The following is a 21,240-nucleotide window of genomic DNA, read 5'->3' on the forward strand; positions in this document are numbered from 1 at the left end:
AACATTAGCTGTTTTCACTGTTGATCACATTAGATAAAAATAGATAAAATCAGTCAATGAGCCGGATGATAGATATCGCTCCTCCAACCGATGAGGATCATAGCACTGTTTTAAATGAAGCGCTATAATAAACATACGGAGGTGGAGGCCATCAAGGAAGGATTAGCATAAGCAAGTCATCTCGCGTAAACAAAGGTCAGACAGAATCCTAAATCGCTTGCATCAAGAGCATTAAGTGAAAAGACCTTATTTTTGTACGCTAAGAGTGGCAGTTGCCAGAAAGTCGAACCTATTGGCAGCGTTGCCGGTGTTATTATATAAAACCGATTTGTGCGAAGAAATCATGCGCTCAGTAAGAATATGCGGTCCGCTCACTGTTCATTCTTCTCCGCTTAGACAGCAAAAGGTTGTCTGCTAGATCTCACGAGTTTGTTTCATCTCTATTAGCCACAATTTCCTAGAACAGTGCACCCTCAATTATTCCTCCATACGTCATTATCCGACTTCACGATTCGTCACGAAAAACTCGTCGCCGTTTACGTCAATCCAATCCGTAAGGATTTGCGTTTTAGTTGAATATACGCCTTGCACAACGCCGCAAGGTACGTCCTATTTTGTCGATGATATCCACAAGCCCAGGAGTAGACCAAGAGCCGGCGCATGTAATGAAACCCTCTATAACAGTTTTGAACAACAGCTAGTCACAGTCCCCGGAGAGATTCGAACAGTTCCAACAGCATGCTTGTTATTCTCACCTTATCGTGACCCTAAACAGCCGAGCCAAATCGCACTGCAGGCAAACCATACTGGGGCCATAGTTCACCTCGATCCATGGTATCATAGGCGGCCATGAATTCGAAGAAGTCTGTTTTGGAGGATCTGTCTGAGTGGAAAGATCGATCGGTCGGTGTTCTACATCCCTCCTATGTAACCACCTTGATAACTACCGACAAAATCAGTATAAAAGAGCGCAAGTCTGCATAACAGTATTCTGGAAAGGTAGTTGTAAGTGGCATTGAAAACTGTGATGGCATGATACGAGTATGAGCTGTCCAGCATCACAGCTGGAGCTCTCTTTGTATAATAAATTTATTAAGCCTGGCTTCTACTTTTCCGGTAGTTGTTCCTGGTTCCAAATGTTTGCAATCAAGAGGTGGTAATAATGGTCACGTTGAAGAATTTGCCACGTATCCTCATTTTGTACATCCGTTCGTTAATCGGTCACCATCCGATCACTGGTTTCCGCATCTCATCTGTAACTCCATTCCAAGTTCATGTCAGGTTCATCACTCCCCCCTCCCTCCCACACTGGTAGATGCCATCCAGTGTACCTCTTGAAGTCCAACTACCCCAAAACCACGTGTTTCCAAGATTCAGGTCCTTTAAGAAGCAGTTCCATGTTCGACGTTTTCATTTATTTGTTATTTTCCGTTCCATGATTGTATCGGTTCGGTATATTTCCTTGTTGATTCTCTATTATGTTTATATTGGGAGTGGTCAATGATCTTGGTCTAAAATGGCATTGAAAAAAGGCAAACTATTCTCCTTCTCAATTTAGCCAAACTTTTCGTTACCCCTAATTCAAGTTACCGTTCGTACTAAGCGAGTTATTACCGAAAATCTACATTATCCTGCTTGACAGTTAATTATTTTTTCGTTGATTAAGTGCCTACCTGGAGCATCATCATTAATTACCGCTTGCACTACAACACATTTACAGTACAATTTGTATAGTACCTCCTCATTTGGTCCGAGTTCCATATCACACGTCATACAGTTTCTATGCCACCACTAAGATGCTGGCAATATGCTGATGAGTCTTCTCTAATTCATCTCACCCATCCTTCTCTTCCGATCTACAAACTAACTAAACTATACTTTACTTTACATCAGTGCAGAGGAATTAATAAATCGGGTGTATAGGAATAAACACCGTACTGATAGCGAGAGAAGAACCAGAAAAGGTAAAAATTTATAGCTAAAAACATGTTGACGAAAGACGAAAAGAGTAATGTGCAGCAATGTGTTGTGCGAATCGGCGAGGGAAATTACAGATTAGCAAAATTCCAAAAATATGTAAATGCCAATAATGTTCTTTAAATACCCTAAAACGCTTTAAAATTGTGTAAGATATATGAAGAAGTTCATTTGTTTCTAGAGAAAAAATCCAAAAAAGGAAAAATTATTGGTAAGAACTTACTTACTTATCCGCACTATATCGCCATCCGCGCTTATCGCGCTGCAACCGCTTAACCGGTCTCGGCCAGCACAAAGAGAAACAGTTTGGGCCTAGCACGTCTCCTCCGTTCATATGGACAGCCTACAGCTTTACGGGCTGGGTCGGCTGGACCACCATTGTAAAGAATTGGTTGATCGAAAGATGGATATAGTATTTGGGTTGCATGGAAAATACAAGGGAAAAAAGGGTTTGATAACAAAATCTAACGACATAATAGGAAATAACAATTAGGTAGTGGGAGTGATATAGTAGACAGGAAAAGAGATGGATTAGGTAAGGAAGATGGTATCAGACTTTTTGAGATAAACCGTTTTCATGACTATTGAAGGAACTATACATGAATTCGCTATAAATATATATATATATATATATATATATATATATATATATATATATATATATATATATATATATATATATATATATATATATATAACTGTCTGCATTCCAATGGACAGTTTATAAACATTCCAGCAGTCGACTTCCAGTGCAATGTGCGCATGACCGATTGGAAGCAAAATAGAATTGACAGCTGATTCCACAACCAACAGAAAAGTATGAAGATTGATGAAGGTTAGAGATTCATTTTTATCGAAGTAGTTTTGCGGAGGCTGGGCGGTTATTAAACAAAATATGTGTGTGTCAGAATTGCTCTACGACAAACGCGAAACATTGTGTAACTACTAAAGACTGTGGTTTTTACTGTAATGTGGCAGAGCGTTTATAAAACAGTAACCGTTTGTGAATAATGATTGGCAAAAGTTTCTCCGATATTGATCTTTCGAGTGTAGCAAAGATGTGACATGAGAAAAAGTGTAGTTTGGTATCCAGATGAAAATTTAACTTTTTACTTTAGCGCCCTAAAAATGATTCACTTCGAGCTGTACAACGCTTAAATTAAATCAATTTTGTGTGTTTATAAATCTGTGAAGAGTTTGACTAAGAGTCTATTTAGTAGTGGAGATTAGCAAAAATCTATCCTAATGACGGGCAGCTTTAGGATTCAACTAATCAATATGGGTACCAGAGGAGCAGCATGTAAGTGTATTTCAAATTATGCAAAATCATACAGAGAGCGAGTGAGGGCTAGAAAGAGAGTCAGATAATGAGAGCTAAATAATCAGATGGGTAGGATGAGATGGAAAGTAAAAGTGTATATAGGAAAGGAAAAGTATTCTGTGTGCGCGTGTGTATGTTAGAATGAGAAATATAGAGAGAGGTTTTGTTTGTGAGAAAGAGAGAAGGAAACGAAAAAATTACAATATTTGTTGCCATGTTGCTAAATGTTGTTTTTTTTTTAACTTTATTTTGGCTGGTTTATCAATTTATCCATGAAATAGTTCAAGCGAAATTGCGATGCCTGCATGAATACCATGTGCGCTTGCTAAGCAATCAAGTTCCGGCACCTACCGGATCGGACGTAGCTAACACCATCAAATACTTCTCGCAAACATTATTGAGTAAGTAATTTATAGAAAACAATGTGCGCTATATCAAATTGACACAATGGCTATAAGACGTAATGATTTTTATGCCCATATATGCTTTATACCGTGTTTGGTAATGTAGTTTTATTGCATTTATTCATTATGTATAATTTAATTGTAAATATTACCTCACTGCAGCTGTTTTGAAGGATGTTCCCTGTTCGCCGTTGGAAATGATCAAAGATCCATCTCTAGATCAGATACGAATGTCAAGTTACCCCAATTTAGAGTATCAGAATCTATACAACGCATTAACAATGCTGTTGGATGTGGCATCTAACATCCAGTCTGGGTTGTACCTTTTCGGGAAAGCGTTTCTTCAGTGTTTGGGATGTATACTACCGTTTTTGGATCGTGATCTCATAGACAATCTTCCTTATCTTACTGCGTCAAGTATATCAGTTCTGCCACCATCATTGCACCAGGATATCATAAACTATCTCTGCTACTATATTCTTCCTTTTACCATCAGTAAGTAGAAACCCCTTGATAAACCTAATAGTTTGTGAAAGTTATTGTTTGCTGATGGCTCATTACACATTGCTTCGGATTTATTTTCTACACACTACATTGGGAGTATAAGTTCTGCATGTGTTCAAGTATTAGACTATTAATATATCATATTTTTCATGTGTCATATAGATAGGTCGTATTTTTCATATGTCATAATTTATAAATTTTATCAATGTTTGATTTTTTAATATTTATAATTTATCGATTGTATTATAATACTTTAGTTAAGGTACATCTTGGTAACTGAAAAGGCCATTATTAGTTTAAAAACGTATTGATAGGGTGTTTTGCAAGCAAAACAATATTTTGTAAAATTAAGCAAATTATTTTAATTTCTTGAACGATTTTTTAATCAAATTGAAATTTATTTTTTATGAAGCATATTTAAAACATAATTATGTTTATTTATTTTCGTTTGGGTATTGCTATGTTAACATTTTTAGTCTTCGCAAATCATTTGATAGTGTGCATTATAACACTTTCGTATAAACAAATACGCTATCTTATATCATTAGAAAGCTAAACAAGTTGATGAAATGCAATGAAAATCAAATTTGATTTTAATTATTCGTTTGTGGTTGTTCCTATATAATCCACCACACCTTTAAACCAACATATATTCGGACTATAATATAGCGCGACAAAGTGACGACGATCAGGAATGTCACGCGTGCCAGTCGGTATCAGCCGTCATTATGCTGGTGTTTCAATACTCCACTAACCCGGCCCACCATTGCCAATTACTCGAATGTTTAATGCGCTTGAAACACAACGTCGCCAAGGATCTACTCTGCGTTATCGGCTACGGGACAGCGATGTCCCGTGCCTCCGCTGCCAAGCTGCTCTTCTACTACTGGCCTGCATTCGATCCGAACCTTTTCGATCGTAAAGGATTGTTGTGCAAGTTTACCAACGATCTGGTGCCGTTCGTATGCCAGCGAGAATCGTGCCCTAATGCAGGCAATGCAGAAGCTGTCAAAGTCTGCTACGATCACTGCATTAGCATTCTATATGCATCTGACGCACCGCCACCGCTTTATTTGTGCATCGAGTGTGCTAACGAGATCCATCGCGATCACCGGAATCTAACCTTTGGCGATATTTTACACCCAATGCAGCAAGTTTCTATGGTGTGCGAGAACAAAGTAAGTAGTCCATACATGACAAGATACAAGGATTTCTTTTCCTCTGTTGTAGTATATCGTTTATTGTAATTTGATACATTCGCGCCATTATAAAATGTTCATTAATATCAGATAACACTTTTGAAACAAACTATCATCTTGCTCTATAAAAGGCGTAACCAGGGCAATTGAAGCACCAATTCCTACGGGAAAATGATTCCTAAGTATGTTGCACATAAGTCGTTTACGGTGCATTACAAAATTACCTTATTCAGATCGATTGATTATTGATCGATTTTATTCACTTTGTTGAGAAGAATAGATAAATTCATATGGAAAAAATCATATTGCTCTTCATATTCAGTAAATAGTTAATAAAAATCATATCATTACTTCAGATATAGAGTATGAACAAGTTATGCAAAAGCTAAATATATTATCAACTTAAGGAATTTGCAAACTTAATTTATCCGGATATAAATAACCATTCGCTTTATTGTACGAATAACATTCACAATATTTCCAATTTCCTACATCAATGTGTTTACTCACTACCCGTTCTTACTACACACTTCTAATTTGTTTACTCTTGCATATTTTAGAATTGTCGTTCACATGAAAAATCGGCAGTATCCATTTGTTTTTCAAACGAATGTGCCAGTTACAATGGCAACCATCCGATTCGTTACTGTCTACAGTGCCATGGGAATCGTCACAACAGCCGTCGAGGTATTGATCACATCGTTCATCGAAGTTTGCCCCCGATGATGATGATGGATGCCGAAATGCAAACGTATCTAGTAGAATCAGTGATCAGCCTCCTGCGCGAGGCAAAGCCACTAAACGCTGATTTTCGTAAGGATTCGGCAAGCTTAGAGGCTAAGGCTAATGCATCAACAAGCAACGGAGGAGAGCTGGCCGTGGACATATTGACGCTTGAAGAACGGCAACTGCTAGGTCGCTACGGCATATGGTTGCTGGTTGGCCGTTGCTCTCCAACAGTTGACACACCAGTAGAAATTCTCGGCCGCTTACTTTCGATGCTTTTTCACTGGTTCCACGTGACCGCCTACTCATACGATGGACAGACGGAAAGTACACTGGAGAAACTGAAGCAAGATCATATTTGCAGCTGGTTAAAGGAAGTTCGAATTAGTCACTATAAAGAGTTCATCGATTGTCTTCTACCGCATCCTCCCGAGTATTCTCGCGTGGGAGGCCATTGGGACTCGTTAGCGTCGCGTACGTCCCATCTGAAGGAGGGCTTGCAACGCCTAATATGTCTGATACCGTACGAGATTATTACGCAGGAAATCTGGGACACGGTAATGCCCCACTGGATGGAAGCAATTACGAACGATGTACCAGAGAAGGAGTTAAGCGAGCTAAAGATCGTACTGAACAAAATTTTGGACGCAGAAATGTCCCCACTGGGCTTCGACGCTAGAGCCATGTATAACTTCGTTGCAATTCGCTTCGAAAAGACAACGGCAAAAGTACAACAGCAGGCATTGTATTGGTTGCAGAATTTGACAAAATTGGAAATTGTCATACCGTTATCACAACTATTTGCTATGTTCGGAGATGGCGTGCGGATCATGAAACACGGAGTTCAAGCCGAAATCAACAAAATAAAGGACCTTACTCGCGGTAGTTCCGGTGGCGGGAGCGGAATAAAATATTCGAAAGAGAGAGACTTGCAACCCCCCAGACGGAGCTCTATTTGTATGCCTTAGACGTCATTGATTTCATTCGACGTGATACTAGACAGATTTTCGTTTATTCTCTCCTAATACAGCTCCAGTGGTGGAAGACGAATCGGGCAATACATCTGCCATTTCAGACGATGAGGTGCCTATGAGCAAGTGTATGGAATTTTCGACCGATGCCGAACATAACCTAACTTGTTGTGTATTAATGTTGGATATATTACTACGACAGGTAATCGATTTTATATTGAGACTAGTTGACGTTAAACCAATCGCTTAAAAATCGGCCGTTTTTCACACGCTAGATGGAACTGCAGGAAATAGAGACGCATTCAGGCACCTACACCACTGTCGCAGAAAATGTGTGCCGACTGTTGAAATGTATGGTAACTGCCGCTAATGTCGGAATGGGAAATCATAGCTGCAGGCTGATGGTAAGGTTGATGACGAGCTTGAGCGCCGAGAGCAATATAAATTAGAACTATTGTTCCCACAGGATTGTGCATATTGCGAAACGTCCGTTATGTGGCATCAGCTATCGACTAAATTGGTTCAATATCTTGCCCCAATTCATCCCGTCAATCCACCCGATGTGAGTTTTAAATGTTAGCCGTGGTTCTTCCGTGTCAGTTGACACTCTGGGTTATTATTTAATGTAACTTAACAGTAATTGCTGTTGTTTAAGGATTATTTTGAAACTGATTTACAATCCTCGTACGGAACATGATGACCATGTCTTTTTTTTCATTTTTTCATAAATGTTCTATTCACTAGCCCCCGTTGCAAACGGTCATTGACGACGAAAAGTCTCGCAAAAGTCCACCTGAGCTGGAAAAGGAAGTAAAATCAAACGAACGCGACATGTCACTCTCGATGGCACCAATGCACATACCGCTTGGACCATTAGGTAAGAATTTCATAGTAATAATTTATAAATATATATATATATATATATATATATATATATATATATATATATATATATATATATATATATATATATATATATATATATATATATATATATATATATATATATATATATATATATATATATATATATATATATATATATATATATATATATATAATTTTTTTTAAACACTATTTCAGTTCGTTTCATTCTATTTTGTCATTTGATATATGAGATGATACGAGAAAAAGGGTAGACCTTACGAAATTTGGCTGAAAAAGTGGGTTGGCTCACTGCAACGATGCGCATAGATATCACAAAACCTCGCGTTTTATCTTTCGCACTTGAGCAAATATTATGTTATGTTGTAGGAAATCTCTTCTGATAAACCCTTATTATGCTGGAATTTATTAAATAGATTCGTAAATTGCCTTTAACCCGCCCTGGAACAGTGGTAGTGTTTTAGGGTAGTGATTAGCTTTGCAGAGTAGAGTATGTATTATGGTTATGGAAACTTTTTTTTTTTGATGAGCTGAGGCGCTGTTAATCAGTTGTACTTAGACATCAGTCATATTAAGAATATACTTTTGGGCAATGTAATTGATCCTCTGAGTTGTGCGCTGCAAATTTGGAAACGAAATTAAATTAACGTTGTGTTTGTAACGATATGCGTTTCAGTTTTAAGTGTATTTCAACATGTTTTAAAAACTCTGGTACATCAATGTGCGTCAATTCTTTTGAAATAAATGTAAACTTTAACAAAAAAAAGCCAGTGAATAGATATTATGTTGGTTGTGCTTAGATAAAATAACTCGCGATTATCGATCATCCATTCCTAATATACATGTGTATATGTCTCTCTTTCGTTTTTATATATCTACTGGTACACATCAACATACCATACCAATACACTACTAAATTCATCACAAAATATCGTCTTATGAACATGTACACGCTACATTGTTAATAATGATATACATACGAACGAACAATATACAAAAACAAAAAAATATAAGTCATGCCTTCTATTCTTGATGATGCCGGAAAAGTCATTATTATGGCAGGTGAATGTTACTCTATAGCCTTGCAATTTGATATGCGTTTTATCTGTTACTTAAGGCCGTCGCAATTTAATGATTAAATTATTTAATAGGATATTTCATTAGTGCAACCGCATCGACAGAAAAACTTTTGTAGTTGCTTTAGTTACCACTAGCACACGTTTTGAATTGTTTTCTGGTATAGTCAGTTGCGTTTGAAGCTTGAACTTGTCAATGGAGTTGAACCGCAGCGTTGTTAACTTTATCAGTAGTCTCAACACGTACATGTAGTTATATCGTTTGTAGCATTGAATAATGGGATAATATCTCAATCAGCATAGCACATTGGTTCGATCATTAGTTGGTTTGTTCAATTTGATACAGTTTTGAACAGGTCACATAGAGATTAGCTCTTTCTTTCATTGCTGACTAAATACATAATCTCACACGTACCCACACTCAGTTGAGCATATTTTTTTTTAATTTTACGAACCATTCGTACGATACTTAGTGGATGTTGGATAGAATAGATTTGTTAAGTGTAGTGCATGTACAGTTATCGTTGTGAGGTTACGTGATATGATTTCTTGTTGGTTCCGCTGCTGACAGCATTCCGCTTCATGCATTCTATCTGCACTGATAACGAAAATATTATTTGCAGGAAACATAAAGATAATAATTGAATCGGTAATAATATAATTGTTGTTATTTTTCTTCTTCTTCTTTTTCTTCTTATTCATGTTTGAACACATGACATCGAAACATTTTTTCCGTTTAGGTCCAGTTCCGGTAGCAGTTCCACAGCCGGAACCTCACTCGGTTGGTGGTGTATTAGTACATATGCCGCATGTTTGTTCTGTATGTATTAACTGTCTTCTATCTCCTAATGCAAATATTACTGTGTCGAAGAGTCAAAAACACCAGCACATATTTAAATGGTCTATCAACTACAAACCGCTACAATTACCATAGCGTATACTGCTGATGATTGATTTTGCACAATGTTTTTTTTTACATTTTGTTTATAACGTATTCTCGTTTGTGTGTATCAATGTTTTATTCCACGTATATACAATCTTTGAGAATGGTTTTGGACAGAAGAAAATGGGTTAACAATAAAGGCATTTCTGTGGGGTTTTTTTTTGCAATTGAGTTGATAAATAATAACTTGTACGATGATGTTTCTATTAAACTTCTTGAAAAATGATTTTCGTCATGAGCTAAGATCTCCACATGCCACTACTTTTTCGCTTTATTAAATCGTACAAATAAGCAAATCTTCAATTATACTAAAAACATAGCCTGTAATAATAGCAAACTATGGCGACGTGATTGTTTATTCGACTATTCTGTTTTTTTTTAACAAATATTTATAGTCTTACTGGCAAATAATGAAGTGTTTGAAGAAGTGTTCAAACTATGAAACATCGTAGAAAGTCTTGTGCAATCACTGCTCTTTTTTATATTTTGAACTTTTACTAGGATGTACGATTCAGCATAGAATGGTATGTTTCTATTTATACTGTTTCGTATCATGTGTTACAATGCTACGATGTTCTGTTGCACATTGTTAATTTTGTGTAATTTTCTACTACTGAACCGGATACAATACACATTTTTCGTACTCAGTGCTGCTCCTGTAAAGATCCGTTACCAATTTTGTTGTACATTTTGGTTGTTTTATAATACTGTTTGTATAGACTCAATTATCTTTTTACTGCCTTTTTCCTTTTGTACGCCAGCTATTTATTAGATAGCATCTCCATCGCTGTTTCACTAAGGTTAACTGTGTGCCATTTAGTCAACATATCTCTTCTTTGTACAGGTTAACTTAACAAAAGTCAACTGTGTTTCCTTTTAGTTAATTTTTCTTATGTTGTGATTACATGGTACTACCTGGTACTTTAAGATTTAAACGTGCATCGGGAAAAATCCTTTTGAACGAGGTGTAAAACGTCCTGAATTGAATAGTTAAGAGTTTTAATGCATGGTAATGGTGTTGTTCAATCAATATGTACTTCATTTGTTTAGATCATGACCGCTACAGTAGAAACAGTATCTGAGCAATTAGACCTGGCAGCAATAATGCCTTCGGAAAAAGTAGTACCAGCCGTAGCCAGATCGGTCACTCTATCGGAAGCCGATGTAGGTAAGTAAAATGTGCATCTGGGAAATAGTCACGTGCCAATTTTTTGTTATGCGCAATTCCAAATAAACGTTCGTACGAATTTTATGATTTATCGGGGTAGCAACTGCAACAGTGCAGATTGCCAAGCCAACCGTTATTGGTGAGAGTAGCTCCGAAGGAGGCGGTCTGGATTCGGAAAACCTCGACGGTTCTCATCCGTTTGATGGAGACGAAGAGTTTTGGCATACATCGGTGGGAAAATTCAAGTTCACGATCGATACGCTTCCCCAGTCGCTTCAGTTTATCTATCAGCTACTAAAGGAAATTCCAAACATCGACAAGGCGGACATACTATACTATGTGCTGCAATGCTTAAACGTAATGGTACTCCACGGGGATGCATTCGTGAAGGCGGCCCGAGATAATCGTGGGTTCTTCATTTGGTGCCAGGAAAACATGCTTATCAAAAAGTGCGTATTAGGGGTTCGCACAAAAGGCGTAAGGGGTCGAGATTTATAACACAATTTTACCGTGCTCATTACAGCTTATGGGAACTATGCACCGCCGCACAGTCTCACATATGTCAAGTGACGGTGCCAACTTTGCTACACTGCATCACGCTTCCAATGGGGTCAGATGTGTTCTGGAAAGTAGTACAAGAAGCCTTCCATGATGCGGACTGGAGAGTTCGATTCGAAGCAGTGGAAAGAGTAACTGGTACTGTTGAATTGCTAAAAGGTCGCAACAGAGGAAAACAAATACTTTACTGAATTGCCATTTGTTTTTTTCCGTTTTAGTCATAACCCGTTTCATGGACAGTACCCCGCTGAGAGCGGAGGTCAGCCTGCAAACGTCATTAGCTACCGCCTTCTGCCATCTAATAGCGGCATGCGATGATCTCAATGTGCACGTGGCGCAGCGTGCTACTTTGTACCTCGGAACAATCCACGATTACGCGATTCAAGCGCTGCTGTATTGCCTCGAGAGCCAGTTTGATAAATTCATCATCGATCGGCCTGTCGTGTTGCAGTCAATATACCAACTACACAACTCGCTGTCCGATCGCAAAGTGCTCTCATGGGATTTCTTCCTCAATCGCTTTGACACGTTGTTCGTGGAGGCGCAGGTCAATCTGGAGCGTGCCGGAGATATTTCCTACTTACGCGACTTGCGGAACAGTGAGAACGGTAGTGAGATTCTTTCCACGAAGATAAACAAAGCGCGCGAAGCCTTAAGTCAGTCGGATACCACCGGAAGCATGTCGAAAACGTTAAGCGCATCCTTCGGCACCAAGTGGCCGTACAAGCGTACGATGTCCGCCCCCGCAACAATCATACCGCGTCAGGAATCAAAAATGGGTAATGCTATACGGCACACTGCTGTGTGTGTCCGGTGCATTTTAGTGCAGCCAGCAAAAATCCGTCATTTAAATCGTGTTATTGACTTTCCTTTCACGTCCACTTTGGGTCGGTATAATTTCAGAAAAAGAAAAAGTCTACAGCCGCCAAGTGTCCGCGCCAATATTGAAGCGTAAAAGCTCTCGGTTTGGGTTAGGTGAGCGAATGTACCATACGGGAGTAGTGCGGTGCAAAATGAAATAACGATGATTTTTTTTCGTATTTTTGCTTTTTAATATTTTTGCTTTTTTTCTGTATATTTTGTCCCGTTTAATTCATTCACGTGCGACGGCTTTGGTTGTGGTTTCCAGATGGACACGTTCATTCGATCAGCGGACCAAATGATGATTTTCACATGGGTAGTCTGTACCGGGTGATCGATCTCGAAGAAGCGGACAAGGAAACGATCCACCTGCTTGTTTTTCTACTGATGCAGTTCATGTCTCGGCCCGACTTGGTGAGATTGTGTGCCCGGCTTGATCATGCTGAAGCAACTTAGCTCATTTTGATTCTTTTCTTTAACGTTCTCTTTCTTTTCCTGTGTTTTCCTTCGTATGCTCCCGTTTTCGTTTTTCGTGAATGCCCTTACTGGTGTCTTTCCTTTTTCCCTGCCCGTAATCCTCGGGTCCACGAATTTTTTACGATCACGATGCACTTGGCCGTACATATGCGGTCGCGTGTGTTCGCAGGCTTATCCGACGGATGAGAAACCACTGTTCAAAATTCAGTCCATCGTGCTGCGGCACCTGTATCTGCTGTTAGGGTACAATCAGGGGGAAAAGTTCTTCCACGTGACGCCGGCCCGCCTGCGCTGCTCATCCGTATTCAACGCGTTTATGGCCAATCTTCCGCAGGTGCTTGATCAAAACCATCAAATGGGCTGGCTGCTACTGCCGACCGTCATTCAGCTGCTACTGTTCGCACCGAACCAAGCAAACGGTGGCTTCTTCCAATCGGGGACAAGCGGTGGGGCCGATCAAAATCACCACAGCAATGTGGTAACGTACAACTTTTCCATCTGGTACCTGGAGCCCCACGTACGTCGAAACTGGTTGATGTCGCTGCTGGTTATTTTATACAAGTACCAGTACAATCAAGCTGCGATGGCAGATCAGGTGCAGAATTTGATACGGCTTGTCATTAACTCACTAGACGCACAGTTTCACAAGTGTCGCCGTATACCAACCACCATTATTATGGATTATTCGACAACTCGTTTAAGAAACCAAAGTCAACCGTCTCTTGGTGCTACCTCAGAGCTAGCGGATGACAAACGCACGATCATCGATGCCAGTCCACCCTACAGCCCCCTTCAGGTGGCCTCGCTCTCGCAGTACGTTTGTGAAGAGGCTTCGAAGGGGCGTACTCCCAGAGGAAAGGTTACCAGCAAGAATCGCAAACTTCTTGACGGCGATGGAGACGATACCGAATCAGAACTTGTCGTCATCCCAGAAAGCGATGTTAGCGACAGCACAATCCAGGAGAGTAGCGTGCAGGTATTTTGCTATGCCAGTAAACATCCGCTAGCGAACGCTCGTTCCGTAACTTTACATTTTTACTCATTACAGGGATCGCTCGAAGACACAGCAAGCAATGATGACGATTCGAATGCATTAAAACCAGACGCGGGGTGCAAAGTCAAGGAAGGATTAGCTAGTCTTAGTCGAACGAACTTAACCATACTATGTGGCGCCCCTAAATTGACAATGGGTGTACATCAGCAGCATCAGCAGGGAAAATCTAAAAAATCATCGCGATCCACCAGCGAGCCTACGGACTCTGTTGGCAGCATTATTGATAAAAGCAAGTGCGATCCGGAAAAGGTCCTCACTAGCGATAAGACCGAAAAGCCAGAAAAAACTGGTAGTAACATTTTCCGAATACCGGCAGCATTTCAAATGGGATCACAAAAATGTTCGGTACAAGAAGGCGTTCGTATGATGGTTACGTCATCGATGCTTGGTCAGCCGAAAGCACAAGCAGTGCTGAATCCGTTTGCCAATGTTCAGAAAGCCATCGTCGTTACGCAAAACACCAGCAGCGGCTGTAGTGTTTCTAATGAACCCAAAGAAGCAGCACCAAAAGGTAACCAACTATGCGATGGTCGAGGTAAGCATTGAGCAATTTTGGAAAAAGTTAGTTAGTTATTTATTTAAAGAACGGCCTGGCCGTATTTAGAATTTTGTGTGCCACGTATGTGCCAGATACAATGACAATCCTGATAATACACAATCGTATTGTTCGATTTTTATGGATTAATATTCGTGATAGCCTATGGCAGTGATCGGCATAGTCCGGCCCGAGAGAAAATGTTTGTAGGTTTTATGAAGAATATAAAAACTAATTATAACGATATCAGATTTTTTTTTGACCTTCGAATCCAAAATCAACACCAACGTAATCGTATCTATCTACATTTTTTTTCGAAACAATCGTATTTCATCCCACATTTTGGTGAAATAGAAACTAGTCAAAGTGTTAATTTGCAGTTGTGCTGTATTATTAATTCAGCCTCGTCTTATTCACATGTTTAAAGATTTGTTTCATAAGTCCCGCGCAGTTTCTGGCTAATTTTTACTGTCTGGCCGCCACAGTAAAAACTGTGCCGACCTCTGGCCTATGTTATCAGTTTCGAGATTTAAAAATCTACCTTTGTCTATTGGATTGTATCATAAGAGCTTCTTCTTCTTCTTTACTGACCCCCGCTCACAATTGAGCACGTCGTAATGACATGACATGGCCTACCTTGCTATACTTAGTCAAGGCTTTAATGACTTTTAATTACTCGTAGCTGAATAGTCAGTCCTGCGTACGGGGGAGGCTCAGACGAGATTCGATCTCGATACTATATAGTGTGTTTGTGCCGCACGCTAAAGTTTCGGCTATCGAGCTCCCACTAGAGCTTAGAGAAAGTAATTTAAGGAATTAAAAAAAAACCCTGGGAGAAAGTGAACATATTAAAAAAAGGTAGATAAAGAATGATAATGAAACAGAAAGGAAAGAGCCCTGGGTACGGAGGAGGCTTGGCTCAGCCGAGATTTAAACCATGGTATATTTGTACCATATTCTAACGCTTTTGGCTGTAGAACTTCCCGACAACAAACAAATATGTAAAGAAATAGAAAATGAATGATATATGGTATAAAAAAAACGAATAATGCAAAACTTTTGTCACAGGATATTATTTACATTGGATTAACTGATTATACAACCATTATTGAAAAGTTAAATAATATCTTAAAGCCAATATCTTTAAGCTAGTTTTTTTTAACAAACATTTTCTTCTTTGCATTTTTCAAAAAGAGCCGACAGTATTCAAGAAACAAGCAACTATAACTGATTGCAAAAGTTTCACTGAACCACCGAACGACGATTCTGCATGTGGTTCGCAAAGATCAAAACCATACTGCGATCCCTCCAGAGTCCATGATCCCACGAATGTTTCAGTCGCTGCAGATCCTTATGAGCGAAAAGATAAGTTGTTTGAACAGCAAGTCGAATCATTGAAAACATCTAGCCATTGCAAGGCTAACATACCAGCTATGGTAACCAAATCCTATATTCAGCAATTACCAATACCAACGCCAGAGCGTCTATTGCCAATCGGCCAGTTTGGTTCGGAAGGAGTTAGTACTCTTGTGGAACGACTACGCGACGGATTAGCCTTAACAGAGGCAACTAGTTCAAACGTCACAACCGATGATGGATCTGATGTAGGTAGCCATTAAATTGTAAAAATCTGCTTTCAACGTATGGTTAATTAACGGAGTTTACTTCTCCGGATATTGAATTTCGCCAGAGCGCTAACAGTTGCTGCCATCTACGAGATGTATCATCTTCGTCGCCAAGGAAGCTAATGAAACAAAGTGCCCTGGAATCTCCGCCGCAAGCATTGGATAATGGCAACAGTTCCGGTGATCTCGGTGGCGTTGTCGTTAGTAATGTTATTGCGCGACATGATGAAGAAAGTGAGCCGATCAACGGTAGCACCAGCCGTGTCGGCAATCAGTCTGCACAAAAGTATACTAAACGGACGAAACTGTTCAGCGACAGCCAGAAGGATACACGAGTGAAATACGCTGGCTCGTGGGCGCCAGAAACTAGGGATGATGCATCGGAATTCGAAGATCCAGAAAGCTCTTCATGTCCCGAGAAGTCGGTATGCATAATCATCGCAGATATTTTAAAAACCCTCGTTTTACTTTTCAAGCAAATCTTCATTTTTAAATTGGTTTTCTTTCATGAAACGTTAAAGGAAACTGAGTTTCTGTGAGTTGCGAGTTTGTTTTTTTACGCTTTCCATTAGAAAGTGTTCTTAAAATAATTTTTTAAACAATTGCTAAGTCTATAACATTGTTTTAGGATACCACTTACAGGTGTTTGAAAAATTGTAAAAGGAAATCGACATTATTGACCGTATTTTTTTAATATAACCTACAGAGCAGTCTTCGAATAGGTGATGAATGCATTTGTGACCGTTGCTCCGAATGTGGGGCTATCAAGGAGGAGTACACTGATGAAGAAATGGGTATCATGTTGATAGCCCTTGGAACGTTCATTCACCGAGAACCGTCTCTCGGGGCGCCGTTCTTACCAGAGATTTTGACCATCGTTTCAAGGTAGTTCGGAATGTTGTACAATATTTGCAACTTATAATTGAAAATAGTGCTGATAACTATTTACTCCGTTCGTGTATTGCAGAATTTCGTTGCATCCTACTTTTCCGTGGCGCTGCGAAAGCCTCACTCATTTGCCAGGCGGGTCACAATCGGTAGCTCATCAATTTATACGGTGTGTCTTGCACCAACTGGCTCCAAATGGTGTTTTTTATCAAGTATTTCTGTCTCAAAAAGATGGTAAGTGAACATGTGTTGTACACGGTTTAGTAATAATGATACATGGCATGATCATCACGATTGGCATACGGTGTAAAAAGAAACCGAATGTGGGTCAAGTTAGCTAATGTTTTGTTTTCACTACGCTGCAGAAACAACCCGCAAGCGGTTTTACCGCAGTGTGTCAAACAGTTTGAATGATTTTTCCGAGCTGAACCCAACCAGCCCCATCCAAATGCTCGCGGAAACTCTGAACGCCAAGAAAACGCTCCCGATCGATCTACTGCCTGTTATCTTTCGAAACCTAGCCGAGTATCTGCAGTGTGTTCCGATAGACTGCATAGCTGGCAGTGTATGGTCACCAGTAATTCAAGCAGTGGACAGTTTACTACGTCGCGTAATACTGATATTGGGAAGCATAAGCGGTTCGGAGCATTTACTTGATATCATGGTGGCCCTGTTGAAGGTGCCGCAACTATCGAAGGTAAGCCGGTACAGCCTTTGGTAACATCTACTGGTCAATCGACGGACTTGCATGTTTTTTTTTTCCACAGAATATATTGGAACCCTTTTCGAAAATAATCAGCTACGCCATACAAAACCTACATTTGACACAAAAAGTGTTAGTCGAAATATGCAGTTTAAGCGGACGAGCCTTTGCGAAGGAACGCGACAAGCTGTACCTAGGACGTCAGATAGTGTTTGACCTCGTGCAGGCATTGAAATTCAAAACCAACGTACCGGATAGCAACTTGCTACTTCTGGTAGGATTCCTGCTGCAAGACGCTGGAGGTATTTTGCCACCGGGCATCATTGGAGACATCTCCTGCGGGGACTCGCTCGTACACATAAACTGCAACATTTCAGAGTGTATGCGGCAGCCCTACCTGAATGATATACTCGAATTTTTGGCCGATTTTCATACACTAAGTAAAATAAAGGTAGGTAAAAAAAGAAACGGCTAGTGCCTTAACTGTATGATTGTTTTGTAATGACTTTAAATACACCCCAATTGCAGAACTTGAAGGCATCTAGTACCACACCTGGATTATGCGAAGATACTATCGGCGGAGTACTGAAAGGAGCGATCGCGCAGTATCTCGCACTAGAAATGTCTCGTGGGAATTCAAAGGATAGTCGAACAGTTTCAAAGTATTTACCTTGGTTGAACAATGCTCCATCATCACTGCAACAAGGGTGAGTGGTTTCAGATAGAAAGAAAAGCGTATTATTCGTAATAATCGATAACCTCTAATTTATTGGTCTCTTTTCTTCTATCAACCAGGCCAAAGGAATTTACCGAATGCGTTGGCCATATGCGATTACTATCCTGGTTGTTAATGGGTTCGCTCATGCACACGGCACTGGTCGTACGTCGTATAGGCACCGGTACGGCGGCACCGCATCAAACTCATTTACGGAACAGTATCCTCATCATACAACCCGTGCCACAAGAAGCCAGCTGTCACATTGCTGATCATGTACAAGTGATTTTTGCTGGGTTTGCCGAACAGTCAAAGACCTCGGTTCTACACATGTCGTCCTTATTTCACGCATTCACTCTGTGCCAATTATGGACGGTTTATCTGGAACAAGTGGCTAGTTTGGCTGCAATTTCATCCGAAGCGTACAACACGACGCTAAGTGTGCTGTTCGAGTTTTGGGCTAAGGTAACACCGTGCATCTTGCAGCTGATATCCCACTCAAAGGTAATTTTTTTGGCTGAACAGCTTTTTATAACATTAGGCGTAATATATTTTTAACATTTTATAATCTCATTGTTTTTTATCATGTTTGTGAGCGCAGCTTTCCGAGAGTGTAAACTTACACTTTTTGGGTTTACTTGAGTCGCTGAAGGAAACCAGATCTACCATTTTGGCCAAATTATTGCCTCTTTGGACGCCCGTATTGTCCTCGAATACACAACTATCAGGAACGCTTCACGTTCGTCTGCAAAACTGCCGTGATGCTGTGCCAAATGTTGAGGAGCAAGATTTTCATGCGTCAGAAGCACTGTTGAAGTGGTTGCAGCGCCTTCAATTTAAAATGGGACAGATAGAGCTGCAATCTTCTACGGCGACACAATTTTACTCCATTTAAAAACAAACGTTGACGTTACATTTTATATCTGTTATAACGTTGCAACATACACGATATAACAATATTTGTTATCTATAGAGAAGCATCAATGATATAGCAGATGCATATCATCAATGATATAACTTTCCCTGCTGAAAGTTTAGCACGAAGAACAACGTTTTAATGTTAAACAGTGAATTTGCAGCAGTTCGGCGTAATGTGTAGGCTGCGTATAATTAGAAAATAATAACAGATAACAACAATAAACACTCAAATACATATGAGGCATGAAACATTGTGAATTATACCTAATAAATTTAGAATCTTTCAAAGTTATTGGAGTAGGGAGGTTTAAGAGAACATTTAGTAAAAAAATGTTGATGTGTGTATTGATACAGTGTTTAAAATAAAAAAAAAACAAAAATTATTCTAACGACCTGATTTTATCTACTCTTATCCGCATTGTTATAACAATTTACAATGTATTTATTTGGCGAAAAGGGTTACCTTAATTGTCACAATTGATATGGGCAAAAATTACTTCGATTAACCTTATTCTCGATTACTCTTCCATAGTTCAATGAGCTTCTTACCCGTACGATCATCTTTATCGTCTCCCGTTTCACTAATTATAATATCATTCTTTATCATCCCATTCAATACATACTATTACACGTTTTCAATCAAGCCTGCATCTTCTTATTATCTATATTACTCTTCATCTTCCCAAATTATTCAACCAACTTCCTTGATGTTGATCATGCGCATTTTCATAGTATAGACTTTTCAAGCTTTTTTTCCTAGTTTATACCTCAGGAAAAATAAATACTTTGATGAAAAAATATACTTTTGCAAATCATAAATGCTCATATTTTGCTACTATAATTAGTAGCCGCAAAACCAGTAGTACTTTTCAGATCATTCTCTGATTACTTTATCAACCATCCTGGACAACGGTTATCCTCTCATGGAGCGTGCGCACACTGCACTGAGCCAGAACATTGAGAAACTTAAGCAAGCCACTTTGAGCAAGGTAAGAGGAGGTGGCTAAATTTGAGTCGAGGATGGGTTGGTCTGATCAAACAAGCGACCCTCTTGTCCTGGTTTACTATGGGACATTGAACAGGTAAGACGCGTTGGTCTGCCGACGAGACAGGTGACAAAGAGAAGGCTTATCTCTTCGTAACACTGCAACGAAAGGAAACCTATATGGAACAATGGCAGGACCTGGTGATACGTGATTGGGTTCCTGGTGAACAGAGTGATTGGGTAGTAACCATATACCAACTCCTAAGCACGACGTAAAGATTGCCATCGAAGACTTTAACACTCAGGTCGGACATTGAGAAGAGTATAAACCAATATGCAAGTTCAACTTCCACTAGCTGACGAACGACGACGGATAGCGCCTTGCCAACTAAGCTTCCCAAAATCGGATGATCATCCGCTGCGCCTACTTTCAGCATAAACCTCCTTTCAGCTAAACTTGATCGCCACGAAATACCTATACCTAGACACAGACCACGTTCTGTTCCACGAACGACTTTTCTCGGACATGATGGATATCAAAACCTTTAGGAGCGCAAACGTTGACTCGTACCACTTCGCATGCTGCAGCGGGAAACCAGTTTATGATTTTCACCCGATCTGCCAAATAGCCTTGATTTCGCGGATTACATCCACATCTCAGGAAGAACGACTAGGACGGTGTGCGAGGCTTACACCCGACTGAAACTGAAGCCTTGAGAATTGGGCTGATGATCAGTACGATAAAAC

At 39.7% G+C, this 21,240-nt stretch overlaps 1 protein-coding gene across 2 annotated transcripts; it reads left to right on the forward strand.

Moving 5' to 3' along the window:
• The first annotated feature begins 3,222 nt into the window (after positions 1-3,222).
• LOC128726962 (protein unc-79 homolog) lies at positions 3,223-19,890 on the forward strand. Of its 2 annotated transcripts, none has more exons than XM_053820811.1 (28): positions 3,223-3,277; positions 3,580-3,699; positions 3,865-4,197; positions 4,876-5,384; positions 5,966-7,088; positions 7,162-7,304; positions 7,378-7,506; positions 7,569-7,664; positions 7,847-7,979; positions 9,002-9,049; positions 9,804-9,883; positions 11,057-11,174; positions 11,275-11,623; positions 11,698-11,870; positions 11,951-12,511; positions 12,636-12,707; positions 12,862-13,007; positions 13,240-14,046; positions 14,119-14,659; positions 15,854-16,263; positions 16,350-16,709; positions 16,991-17,169; positions 17,252-17,406; positions 17,538-17,869; positions 17,940-18,326; positions 18,404-18,582; positions 18,671-19,094; positions 19,192-19,890. In XM_053820811.1, exons 1-28 carry the CDS (start codon positions 3,223-3,225, stop codon positions 19,483-19,485), a joined length of 8,256 nt encoding a protein of 2,751 aa, XP_053676786.1. In that variant the 3' UTR covers positions 19,486-19,890. The 2 variants fall into 2 exon arrangements, with proteins under 2 accessions (XP_053676786.1, XP_053676788.1); XM_053820813.1 differs by having other exon boundaries at positions 14,119-14,653.
• The last annotated feature ends 1,350 nt before the right edge of the window (positions 19,891-21,240 follow it).

Source organism: Anopheles nili, chromosome 3 (genome assembly GCF_943737925.1).
Source record: "Anopheles nili chromosome 3, idAnoNiliSN_F5_01, whole genome shotgun sequence".
NCBI classification, from domain to species: domain Eukaryota; kingdom Metazoa; phylum Arthropoda; class Insecta; order Diptera; family Culicidae; genus Anopheles; species Anopheles nili.

What these genes read in the sequence shown, in the direction of transcription:
- LOC128726962 (XM_053820811.1), top strand. Translation starts at nt 3,223, where the DNA reads ATGACGGGCAGCTTTAGGATTCAACTAATCAATATGGGTACCAGAGGA. An exon ending in AGCAGTGGAAAGAGTAACTG is followed by an intron (nt 11,871 to 11,950) that starts GTACTGTTGAAT and finishes TTTCCGTTTTAG; the next exon opens with TCATAACCCGTTTCATGGAC. An exon ending in TCATGTCTCGGCCCGACTTG is followed by an intron (nt 13,008 to 13,239) that starts GTGAGATTGTGT and finishes GTGTGTTCGCAG; the next exon opens with GCTTATCCGACGGATGAGAA.